The following is a 13,493-nucleotide window of genomic DNA, read 5'->3' on the forward strand; positions in this document are numbered from 1 at the left end:
GTAGAGTGGCATTGTCCTACATTTTTGCAAATCTCTGGCTTAATAAAAGACATTGGATTCTCGTCGCTCCTGCGTTCAATCCATTGCGCTATCACAGGACACATATCCTCTGGAAAAATTCATTGTACATTCATGAGAGGAGAGGGGAGAGAGCATTAACAACTTATCAACACTGTTTTGATATAGCTGTAGACCCCTTTCGACAAAAATACACTTTGAGAAACATAAGGAAAACTATTTTTAAACAAGGATGATGCTTCAGGACTCTTCTGTACACAGCACAGCTGGCATGAGAGAGGTCAGAGCAGAGGAGTAAAAGGAACACCATAGAAACAGCCTTTCTCTTTTCCTTTTTTCCTCCAGAGCCCAGAATCGCGGAGTCTTGCCGTAACCCAAAATGGCAACCATCTCTCATTTTCAGTCCGTACAATGACGTCATAGAGCGACAATGCCGCACCCTCTCACTGAGGTTTTACAACATTTCCCAGGATGCTTTGCCAACGGCGACGCTATTCAGCGGCGCCGACGGAAGAGCACCTGACTGAGCGGAAGTAGAGATCTCAGAGGCGAGGAAGGTGAGGACGAGAGGAACTGTGAAGCTGTGAGTAGCCACATGGGTCTGTAGTCTTGGCGGTGAGGGACACAGCCAGGGGAGGAACGTTTGGAAAGTGTGGGGGTGGCCCTCCTTAACCCAGGAGCCTCAGACCCTTGCGTTCTTATACTAGTCCTGGGAGCGGGGAAAAACAAAACGTTGCTGTGGAGGCACAGTCTCCGTATTAAAATCGTACTGTTTTAAGTTTTCTTGGGACGAGATAGGGTGGAATTCGGGTTCTGCCGCAACCCAAGGGTCTTTGGCGTGATTTTACTGCGACCGGAGGAGTGGCGCTGCTGACGGTCTGACTCAGCTTCTACAGCACTAGTTCTCAATTGGCTGCACCTGAAAGTCACCTGGGATGCCGTTTTAAAACTACAGATGCCCTGGCTGCACGCCAGACCAGTAAATCAGAATCTGTGAAGTATACAATCTGGTCAACAATACTTACTAAAGCGTTTCGAGTGTTACCGTTGTGCATACAGGGTTAAGGACCACGCTTTTCATGGTTAATTCTGACTCCTTCGGGAATCCTGATTGGGGCTACCTGAGCCAAGGCCTCTCTCCCACTGTAACCTGCGTGGGCTTTATCACATGCAAGTGGGTGAAGTTGATGATTGCTCTGTTGGCACGGATTATATTTTGAGCTCTACCAAAACCTTATTTTTGAGCTTCGTGCGGTGATGCTGGAAAGACAGGTCACAGTTTCTTAAATACGATCTGGTTATTCATTCTGAATAAAAATTAGAAACGTGTTGTTTTTCTTGCCATTGTTTTCGATTCTGCCATTTTTTTGCAACCCTGAAAAACTGGGAGCAGTAGAAGATGGAGGAATCACATTAAAGTCGGTGTCTCTTATTGGCTTGTAAGAGGTTCTGAAAAGGGTAGCAGTTAGAATTACATTTGGCTTTATTTATGGGCTTATGAAAGCCTTTATATATATGACTATATAATTGAATCAATGAAAAGTTAGGATCTGATTTGAATTTTGATGCAGAAGTTTGTTTAAATGTGATAATTAGGATTGGATAGGCAGGTAGATAGCATTACCTGACCTATTTTCTCTTTTGCAGTTTCAGCTTCACCTCCCTCACTGATTCAGCATGGGGGATAAGTCAGAGAACTGTAGGGTTCCAGAGGATCTGTTCACTGGTTTGAAAGTTACAGATCCCCAGGAAGCAGAGTGTGTTAACCCTCCAGTATCCAGTGCCAAAGAGCATCATTCCCGGAGCGAGCTGCTCAAGGATGTCGAGGCCCAGCCCCAGGAGGACCAGGGAGAGGAGGAGTGCTTTCATGATGCCAGTACCTCATTTGAGACGGAGGAGCCAGGAGTGGACAAGATTGAGAACAAACCTGAGGATGATATGAATTCCTCTGAACTAGATGAAGAATATCTAATGGAACTGGAAAAGAACATGCCAGATGAAGAGAAAAAGGTAAATATTATGTATTGTGCATGATTTGCCATGTAAATGTTTTTAAAGGGCTAAATTTGCTTGATACTATATCATAGATTGCATCAATTGTGGTAAAAAGTGACTTGCCCATCTGTTTCCTTACTCCTTTAGTAATGATGAATCTGAGATAAATCAGTGACATGGTGGGGCTGCATTGAGTGTGTCTGCTTAGCAAAGACACTTCTTAGCAAAGTTCACTTCTGTGAACTTTGAGTTCTTACGTTCATCTTGTGTGATTATTATATATATATACCTTTTAACTTTTTTTAGTGACCTTACCGATGGGTGGCTGCTGAAATTCCTGTCATAGATATTTTTTGGTCAGACTTTAGAATTTGGCATGCTGCCTGTTTGTTAATCCTTCGTTAGCAAAAAAAAATAACTGCCTGAATATCCTGGTGTTGATTTACTTACAGAGGGCAGTGACTGGGACCTGTGTCATTTACATTTTGTTCTTGAGGAACAGAATTGTGTATGATAGTAGCTCATTTGTTAAGCACCAATAATATGCCAACCACTAAGCTTAAAATGTTGCTTGTGTTTTCATTTAATCTTTACTACATGCCTATGAAACGTATACTGTTAACATCTCTATAAGACAGCAGCTTAGGGTAGTACAGTAACTTGCCTGAAATCACATATCTATTAAGTAGCAGAACTGTTTCTCAAACCTAGATCTCTTTGATTCCAAAGGTAAAATATAATGCAGAATTGAATAACAAAAACAACTATCTTCCTACAAAGCAGATGCACTAATAAAATGTATACTGTCCTGCTACTTTACCCTTGGGCTAGTGACTGAGCAAGCATTTATTTTGGGAGACAGAGGCTTGGTGTCTTACATATATTCTTCCTTCTGATCTCATAAGCAAGATGGCTTAAAGAGGTACTGTAACATCTGAGTTTGTCTGCAGAGAAAATGAGTGAGATTTGTAGCTTATGCCTCTGAAGCACTCACTTGCTGAACAGGTTATGATGCATTGGTGATGGGCTGAGATGGTAAACATGCAGTGTAATAATTCGAGGGGGGACGTGGCAGGAAGTGAGGAGAAGCACCTTAGGCACTTTTCATGATCAAATCTTTTGGTTTTGACATGCATGCGTTAGCTTTTGTGCTAGTGTGTGCCACTAGAGAAGAACGATAAAGGGCAAAAATCAGCCAAGTTCATAAACTACCTCCAGCAGAAACAGCTCAGAAAATTAAATCAAGTACTATTCAGTAACATTAGAGAAATGATTTTCCAGAAAGTGTTTGGCTCAATTATCATAACACTGGTGTAGATATGAAATGATCATGTTAAAATATTAGCAATGCTTTTCTGATACCTTAATGTAGTTTGCCCTGCTATCGTGAATTTTCTCCAATGCCATTGGTTTGATTTGTTACATACTATGCTTCCCATTCTCATTAATGGAAAACATTTTTTGTCTCCTGGCCAGAAAATTTTAAGTTCTATAAATATTAGAAATAATTCTTTTTATTACTTATAAATCAAATATTCTAAATAGCAGAATACTTTTAAACTTTTTTCCTTTTAAAAATTAAGATATAATTTACATGTTGTATAACTGTTTAAGTTCTAATGTGTACTGCTCACTGAGTTTTGACAACTGTGTATTCCCATGTAACTCACACCAGTTGTAGTATTCGCTTTCTTTTATGATACTTTGATAAATATCTTTGTGAAATTAGTATTAGGAAATCAGCTAAACAGATGAAGAAATGTCTCTTTGTTGCACATAAGGTTTAGTTTTATAAGTCATTGGGAAAAGGATATATTTAAGCTTGATTCTTTTAAAGTAGATGCAGTTCAGTTGATTCAACAACAAAAATGAACACAAAGGGCCACATGGGAAGACTTTCAGCCTCAGTAATAATTTTTAAATGCAAATTAAAACATATCTTATTTCTCAGATCAGAGCATTGTTCGGATGTTGACAAGAAAAGGAAGTAGGAACTAATGTACTAACAGTGAGAGTTTGAATTGCTACATCATTTCTATGGTCTACAGATAGCAAATTTTTATATGAGCATTTCTTTAGATCAGGGCTACCATGGAACCTTCTGCAGTGATGGGAATGTTCTATATCTCCACTGTCCAATATGGTAGCCACTGGCTACCACATTTTAACAGTAATCTGGCCATTAAGCAGTTAAAATGTGGCTAGTGCAGCTGACAAAATGAATTTAAAAATTATTTTTTAAATTTTAGTTAATTTAAATAGTCTCACATGGCTGGTGAGTACCATAAACTACCACGTTGCAGGATCATGCATAATTTCAGAAAACTAGAACTAATGTTGAACAGAGGGTATTACTTTAAACTAGTTTTGGCATATTTATGTGGTGTACAACGTAGTCATTAAAAAGAGGTAAATCTTCATATTGACATGGACTAATGCCTGAATGTTAAATGAGTTAAGCAGGTGTTATAATATGATTTATAATAAATATGTATTTGGTGTTTGTCCGGTTCCTGACGCAGAGTTCCTAAGACCTTTGAAATTTCCTAAGTGAAAAGAGATGAAAGTTTATTTTGTTATTCATAGCAAGGCTCTTTCAACCACATGTGACTTAATGTTAATGAGATGACTTTGGGAAAACCCCTGAGGATGAGGTCTGGCTGTCACTTTGGAGCTCTCAGCCCCACTCCCACTTCACCCCACCTCTGAGGAGGGAAGAGATGCTGAAGGTTGGATTAATCACTAATGATCAGTGATTAATCATTCATGCTTACTTAATGAAAGCTCCATAAAACCCCTACAGGATGGAGTTCAGAGAGCTTCAGAGTTGGTGAACACGCATAGATGCTGAGAGGGTGCACGTCTATAGAGCCTGGAAGCTCAGCGCGAAGGGTTGCACAAACCATGCCTTATGCATCTCTTCCATCTGACTGTTCCTGAGTTATATCCTGTATAATAAAGTGATAATCTAATAAATGAACTCTTTTTCTGAGTTCTCTGAGCCCCTCTAGCAAATTTGTTGAACCTGAGGAGGTGGTCATGGAAGCTGTCCATTTATAGCCCATGGACCAAAAGTAGAGGTGACAGCAGCATCATGGATGGGCTTAGAGGGCGTTATGCTAAGTGAGAGAAGTCAGAGAAAGACAGATACTGTATGATACCACTTATGGGGAATCTTAAAAAAACAAACTGGGGAATATAGCAAAAAAGAAACAGACTTGCAGATACGGGAAACAGACCAGTGGTTACCAGTAGGGAGAGGGAAGGAAGGAGGGGCAGTATAGGGTAGAGGAGTAAGAGGTGCAAACTGCTGTGTGTAAAAGAAGCTGTGGGGTGCACTGTACAACACAGGGAATATAGCTGATACTTTATAATAGTTACAAGTGGAGTGTAACCTTTACAGTCATGGATCATTGTGCTGTACATCTTTATGTATAACTTATATAATATTGTGCATCAGCTATACTTTAGTTTAAATATATATATATATACACACACACACACCAAAAAAAAAAAAAACCAGCAGTGACAGCCTGGACTTGCAGTTGGCATCTGAAGTGGGGATGGAGCCAGTCTGTGGGTCTCAGCCCATAACCTGTGGGATCTGGCACTGTCTCCAGTAGATAGTGACATAATTGAGTTAAAGTGTAGGACACCGGCTTGTCCTCTGTAGAGTCAGAGTTGCTCGGTGTGGGAGAAACTTCCGCACATGTTCTAAGTGAGCGTTGAGAGTAGAAGACGCACGCAGGTGTTTTCTTTATCAGAGGTTATAGAACAGTCATTGATTCCTTTTAAGTTAAAGAGCGTTGAGAGTAGAAGACACACGCAGGTGTTTTCTTTATCAGAGGTTATAGAACAGTCAGTGATTCCTTTTAAGTTAAAACCCTGTGTGAAAATAGTTTATATATGAAAATATGCTTATACAGGAGTGCTTGAAAGCATATACACCAAATTATAAAAAGTGAGTAGCTATGAAGGATGTGGTTATTGGAGAATTTTCTTTTATATTTAGTACAATTTTATAATGTTTGCAGGATTTTTTTTTATGGTAAGCATATGTTACACTTATGACCAACATCAGAAAAAGTAACTCCAGTTTGAGTATACAAATAAAATTTTGATTCTTTATAACCAGGGCAGACTTTTTACTAAAATAAGCACATAAAGCTGACCTTTGGGGATTTGGGAAAGATTTGCTATCATAGGATCTGTGTATTGCCAAATGTATCAAGTATCAGTACCTGAAGTCTGTTATTCAAGCTGACTTGACTTACCCTGTGGCTGAGAAGAAGATCCAGGCTCAAGTGGGTGCCAATTCTCAGCAGAACTCATAGATAAGGAGTAATAGAGGAGGGAGAGGCAGTTAAGGTTTGTTTAAAACCAGCAAAATCTCTTCAAGAAAGCACTGTGTGTGTGTGTTTCAGAAGCAGTCTTGACTATTTGTGAAAACCTAAATGTAGACATGACTACCCAGAGGGATGGGATCTTAGCTCACGTTTGAGATGTACTAGATCTGCAAAGCAAATAAATGATTTTTAAAGGCTTGACTGAGGTGGACTTACCTGGTAGCAGATGAGAATTATTACTATAATAATATTGTGATACAAAGATGCTTATAGTTTGGGAAACTACAGAATATATTTCTTTGTGGTGGTATTGATGTAAGAGAATCATTTTTTGTGGGCTGCTTATCAAAATGGAGTTCTCTGGGTGTTCTCATGCACACGCTAAAAGACCACTATCATGGAACGTTGCACACTGTCTTCCTTTATTAAATAGCTGAGTAAATAAGATTTTCTCTCTCCCATGAGGGCCAGTAATTGGTCTTACAGATTTCGGAGATTTTATCATTCATTTATTCAAGAAATATTTTGCATTTCTTCCATATGCCACGCATTATTTGAGGCATTTAGGAATACAGCAGTGAATAAAACACTCATCTCTCATATTCTAGTTGGGCGGTATGGGTGGAGGTGGGGGGAGTGATAAGATGAAAAAGGCAGGGGGCCTGGAAGGGTGGGCCTGACTATTTTTTTTAATTGGAATATAATTGCTTTACAGTATTGTGTTAGTTTCTGCAGTACAGCGGGAATCAGCCGTATGTGCACACACATCCTCTCTCTCTAGAACCTCCCTCCCACCCCGCATCCCTCCTCTAGGTCATCACAGAGCACCAAGCTGAGCCCGCCATGCCCTGCAGCAGCTTCCCGCTGTTTCACATGGGGTAATGTACGCACGTCAGTGCTGCCCTCCCAGCTCGTCCCGCCCTCTCCTTTCCCCTCTGTGTCCACAAGTCCGTCTGTATGTCTGCGTCTCTATTCCTGCCCTGCAGGTAGGTTCCGCTGTACCATTTTTTGCATATATGTGTGTTAATATACAGTATTTCTCTCTCTGATGTACTTCACCCTATGTTACAGATGCTAGGTTTATCCACATCCCTACAACTGACTCAATTTCACTCCTTTTTATAGCTGAGTAATATTCCGTTATGTACCACATCTTTTTTATACATTCATCTGTCAGTGGACATTTGTCTAGGTTGCTTCATGTAGGCAGGACTACTTTAAATTGGTTGGTCAGGGAAGACTTCTCTGGGGAGGTGCCAGTTCAGGAAAGACTTTGTGGGAAAAAGGAGTCGAGTGTGTGAGGATCTGATGGGGAAATATTCCATATAAAGGGAGCAGTTAGTGTAAAGGTTGTAAGGTAGCTGTAAGCTTGATGTATTCTTGGCACAGGCTTCCCTGGTGGCTCAGATGGTAAGGAATCTGCCTGCAATGCAGGAGACCTGGGTTCTATCTCTGGGTTAGGAAGATCCCCTGGAGAAAGGAATGGCAACCCACTCTAATATTCTTGCATGGAGAATCCCACGAACAGAGGAGCCTGGCGGGCTACAGTTTATGAGCATGCAAGGAGTGCAAGGGCCAGGAGCTGGAGCAAAGTGATCAAGGAAGACAATGGGGTGATAAGTAAGAGTCTGATGATGGAACACCTTGGGAGCCATGAGTAGGGAATTTTAATTTTTTTCTGACTGCAGTAGGAAAACAGATGGGTAATTTTAAGCCAGAGGAAAGATGAAAGTTACTAACATATTATTAAGAGTATTCTGTTGGTCATGGGGACAGGGATGGTGCAGAACACTGAGACCAGTTAGAGCCTAATCTGTAGCCTGTGAAAGATGATGGTAGCTTGAACTGTGGATTGAGTGAAGATAAGGGAATGCTTCAGGATACATTTTGGAGGAGGAGTTGACAAGACATACTGGATTCCGTTGGGAGGGCTGGACAGAAAATAAGCATGATTCCTTGGCTTTGGCTCCTGGGTAGCTGGTGATGCCCATTAAAACTAGGCAGATGATGGAGGGCTTTTTGAGTTTGTCAGGTCTCTGGTGATTTCATTTTTGTGTGCAAATGAAAAAGATTTTTTATTTGTAAGCCCGAGTGCAGATTGCATCCTTTTAACGGATTTGTTTCCTGTTGCCAGTTGTTTGCACATCGAGTTCATTTACAAAAAGTCTCTTGCTTGGTGAGCGTGGACTCAGCATGTTGTTTCTAGGATTTTAAAACATTTTCCTTAGGTTCTGAAATTGTAAAGGATTGTTTTTTCCTTTAGGGCTGTTTAATCTTTAACCAGGAACAGTTATTGGTTTAGTGCTGAAGTTCTTTATTAGTTTTTCCCCCGTCACTCCCACATTACTTTATCCGTTTGATTTTCATGTTTCTCCTGCCTCATTGCATATTTTTTTTTTAATATTGTTTTATTTATTTGTCTGTGCCTGGTCTTCGTTTCTACATGTCGAATCTAGTTCCCTGACTCGGGATTGAACTCAGGCCCCCTGCATCGGGAGCATCGAGTCTTATCCATTGGACCACCAGGGAAGTCCCTATTGCATCGTTTTCATAGTCTTATCAGTGTTGTTGTAACCGTGGGTATGTTTACCAGGAACAGGTCTCTTGGTTGCTTCCAGAAAGTTTTCAGTAAGTTTTCTATAGTGCTCTGCATACTCTGTTAACCTCATGAGAAAACCCATTCTGATTTGTTCTTTCCCTTTTATTTCATTTCTAATGGGCATCCTTTTGAACTAAGGTTGCCATATTTATTAACTTCATAGCGTTTACCAGTATTAAGTTTAAGGAATGCTGCTGACAAGTGATTAAATAAAATCGTACAATTTAAGAACTGGAAGGGACCTTAGATTTCTAATCCTGATGTTAAACCAGGGGAAGTAAGGGTCGTTTACTGTAAAACATTTGGAAGCTATTTGCTGATCAAAGAGTTAAAATGGCATTCAGTGTTTCTTTTGTTTCCTAAGGAAGATCTCCTTGTGTAGATCAGTGGTTCTCAAACTGAATTGTGTCTGAGAATCCCAGGAACCTTGCTAACCATGCAAAGCCCTGAGGTGTCTGCTACCACAGAATTGTGAGGTAGCAGCCAGGAACCTCCTTTGTTAACAGTTGAAGTTAGTTGATTAACAGCGTTGTGTTCATTTCAGGCGTACAGCATAGTGACTCAGTTGTACTTTTTCTCAATTATATTTCTTTATAGGTTATTGCAAGATATTGAATGTAGTTCCCTGTGCTATACAATAAATCCTTGTGGCTTATTTTCCATGTCATTTTGGTTCAGGTAGAACTGTGACTGCACTTTGGGAAACAGCTTAGATGGATGCAGATGACTAAGCTTCCAAAACCAGAAGTATTGACTAAGCAGTATACTGACTCCATCTAACATCAGAAGAAAAACTTACTAATAGGATTTTTTTTTTTTTACCTTGATCTTGTGCTCAGGGTTCTAAAAGATTAAAAGAGTGGACAGAATTTAATCAGTACCAAAATAAGAAAATTTTTTCTGTTGAACTGAGTTTTGGGAGATGGGATTTTCTGAGTTAAGAAACAGTAAACTATTTCCAAGATTAGTTGTCTTTCCTCAGAAGGATAAGACTTAGTGAGAGGTTCTAGCTACAGCCGCAATCTAGAGATTCTCCCTCCAAGCTCCTAGTAAACTAATAAGAATGACTTGTGGAAAGAGCAAATGCCTGAAGCAAATGGTGTCTTATTTCAAAGAAAACAAAACTGAAGCTTCTGTTTCCTTTTTAATGATAAACCATTCCCTTCAGGATAATTTGTAGGTCGGTGTATCTAGCCCTTTCAGTGTAAGGTTTCCTCTTCCCATCTAAATAGGGCTGAAGCAGAAGGTTTTGTTGTCTCTGCTTCCACTTTCCAGCCCTTTAGCAAGTATGTAACTTTTTTTATTCCTCTTTTTTAGCCGGATAAGATTGATCTCTGCTTACTGTGCTTTAAAAGTTTGTACTGTTCTATTTTGTAGCAATTACTTTACAAAGCTGCAGGGGGAAGCAGAGAGCTGCTGATAGATTTACAATAGGGAAATTAATCTGCGGATAGTGAGCCTCTTGTTTTTCTCCCTGTTGTCTATAAACACATATTCACTACAGAATTATTTAATTAAGGTATGTTTTTTTAATGTACTTAATGCAAGTTTTTATCTTTTAATAATGATGGAAGGGATATACACTTGTAAATTCCAAGTCAAGGGTATTGTATTTATGTTTTGTTCACTGACCTAAAGTATAGGAAATATCCCTAGCCAGCCACTGCATCAAGAAGGTCTCTGGTGAAGAGTGGTTGTTTTGTGATTAATAAGGGGATGGTTGAACACCTTCTGATATTTTTTCCAGGTTACACCAATATCTAAAGTTGTGTCAGTTGAAATTTTGTGGGATTCTGAGTTACAGAAAGCCATTCCCTACACTGAGCTTAAAGAGGAATTCACCTGTTTTTCCCCCAGTAGTTAATAGATTTTTACATTTAGATCTGCAGTCCAGTTGGAGTTTATTCTTGTGTGTAGTGTGACGTAGAATTCCAAATTTTTCATTTTCCAAATAACTACCAACTTGTGCCAGGACTGTTTCAGAAGTCTATCTTTGCCTCAATGATCTAGTTATATTTTAGTGTTAACTGAGTTTGTTTCCTTTCCCAAATGCTTACCCTCTTCCTGTTTGTCAGATTATCGTTTAAATTTAGGTTATAGTGGCATTAGAACCTCATTTAGACTCAGATTGGATTACCAGAGATCTAAGTAGTAATAAAATTTTAAAATAACTGGAGAATTAATTATTTTAAAAGTATAAAAGCATGCTGTGGAGATGGCTTTCTGCAGTATAATATTTCAGTTCTTTCATAAAGGACTGTGCCCCATGTCATGTGAAATTATTTTACCCTATAACCCAAGAAAATAATTTTCTAGAAAACAGAATAAAAGATCCCATGCATCTGTATATTTGTAAGGGCTAAGAATAAGGGAGACCTGGGTTCAATCTCTGGGTTGGGAAGATTCCCTAGAGAAGGGAAACCCTCCCCACTCCAGTATTCTGGCCTGGAGAATTCCATGGACTGTGTAGTCTGTGGGGTCACAGAGTTGGACATGACTGACTTTCACTTTCAAAGAATAAGTACTTGCAGATTGAATTCATCCATCTTCAAGGAATCCATTTTGCTAACTTACTGGAAAATGAACTTGGATTAACTGTAGAAGAAAAACCCAAGACCATTGGTACAAATTCCTGATTCACAGTGAGGTAGAGGTTTGTTTTTAACGTAGGTCTCAGAATCTTTATAGATCAGATCTCTGGGACTTGATGACATGTTCTGAAGTAGTGTCATCTTCCTTTCAGGTGCCCTGATTCTTGGTAGCAAGGGAATTTAAAGTCACTTTTTCCTCAGGACAGTGAAACGTGTAAGCTCTGTGCTTATTACCTTTCTGCAGCAGTTTCTGTGTCTTGCTCAGTTATTTCTTCCTGCAAACAATTTGTTATTTCCATACAGTTAAAGACAATATACTCTTGTAGTTAAAAGCGTGAAGGGTTAGACAGATCTGTCCTAGTAGCTCCATTATTTAACTTGGTATAAGGTGGGATAATAATACTACCTTTCTCACAAAGTTGTTGTAAGGATTAAATGACTAGCACATGAAAGCAATCAGGAAGTGTTGGTTGTTAGCTAATTTGTAGCTAAAATTCAATGTGAGTGTAGACTGCAAAGTACTTAAGGCTCTAGAGCAGCCTCTAAGATCTCTTGAGTCCTTTTTGGACACGTTTCTCACAAGGTGGCAAGCATAAGTGAATATTTCAAATTTTTATAATTATGTTAACCTCAATAATACATAAATCATCCTTCAAGTTAATTTATGAAGAACAAATTGAGTGTTTGCTGGGGGATGTGGGACTGGTGAGAGAGAAGGTATTACAAATTTTTAAGGGATACATGGGAAGCTTCTGAGGTTCTGGCAGTTTGTTCTCTTTATGTATTTTATAACTACTGTTAGGTGCATATCCTTTTTATAGCTATTAGCTTTTCCTAACTTAACTCTTTTATCATCATGAAATGTTCCTTCTTTGTCTCTAGCAGTAATTCTTGTTTTTAAAACTATTTAGTCTGATACTTCTATACGCACTGCTATGGACAGTGTTTTCATCCCTCCCAAAATTTATATCTTAAAAGCTTACTTCCAATGTGACAGAATGAAGAGATGGAGCCTTTGGGAAATGATTAGGTCGTAAAGTTGGAGTAATCGTGAATGAGATTTGTGCCCTAATAAGAGATCTAAGAGCCCCTGACCATTCTGTCACATGAGGCTGTAGTGAGAAGACCCTTATGATCCAGAGAGCAGGCACTCACCAGATATTAAATCTGCCAGCCCCTTAATCTTAGACTTCCAGCCCCCAGAATGCTTGTTGGTTATAAGCCCCCCAGTCTTTGATACTTTTGTGATAGCAGCCCAAACTAAGACATTCACTCTCTCTTATGGTTACTGATTGATATATTTTTGATATCCTTAAACGTTCACCCTGTTTACGTTTGAATCTGAAGTGTGTCTTAGAAACAGCACGTGATTGGATCTTCTTAATTTCAGTCTGACAGTCTCTGCCATTTCATTACTGTTTAGTCCATTCACATTATGCTTATTGACATGGTTAAATTTATATCAGACATTTTGTCTTCTATATGTCTCATGTCTGTTTTATTCCTTTTTACTACAGTCTTTTGTGTTAGATAATTTTTTTAATGTACCATTTTAATATTTCTGATTTTTTAGCCATCTGTTTCGTAGCTAAATTTTCTTGAAAGTGAAAGTCTCTCAGTTGTTTCCAACTTTTTGCAACCCCATGGACTGTACAGTCCATGGAAATCTCCAGGCCAGAATACTGGAGTTGGGTAGCGTTTCCCTCCTCCAGGGGATCTTCCCAACCCAGGGATTGAACCCAGGTCTCCCACATTGCAGGCAGTTCTTTACCAGCTGAGCCACAAGGGAAGCCCTAAAAGAGAAAATAATGTATTTATAGAGCATTTGGTGTGTTTCCCATTTATAATACCCTTCATTTCTTCATGAACTTTTACTGTCTGGTGACATCTTTCAGTCCAAAGGACTTCCTTTAGTATGTTTTGTAAGGCAGATATGATAGCAGC

The 13,493-nt window shown here is 39.3% G+C and overlaps 1 protein-coding gene across 2 annotated transcripts in view; it reads left to right on the plus strand.

Annotated features, from left to right (window-relative positions):
- Window positions 1–477: 477 nt before the first annotated feature.
- Window positions 478–13,493, plus strand: part of TTC1 (tetratricopeptide repeat domain 1) — a 49,855-nt gene continuing 36,839 nt past the window's right edge. Inside the window, exons 1-2 of one of the 2 annotated variants that reach the window (XM_020903325.2) lie at window positions 478–575; window positions 1,666–2,028. In XM_020903325.2, the coding sequence (XP_020758984.1) occupies window positions 1,696–2,028 (333 nt within the window). In that variant the 5' untranslated portion in view covers window positions 478–575; window positions 1,666–1,695. Of the gene's footprint in view, window positions 602–1,665; window positions 2,029–13,493 lie in introns of both variants that reach the window. The other variant, XM_020903323.2, reaches the window with a different exon arrangement.

Source organism: Odocoileus virginianus, chromosome 3 (genome assembly GCF_023699985.2).
Source record: "Odocoileus virginianus isolate 20LAN1187 ecotype Illinois chromosome 3, Ovbor_1.2, whole genome shotgun sequence".
Classification (NCBI taxonomy): Eukaryota; Metazoa; Chordata; class Mammalia; order Artiodactyla; family Cervidae; genus Odocoileus; species Odocoileus virginianus.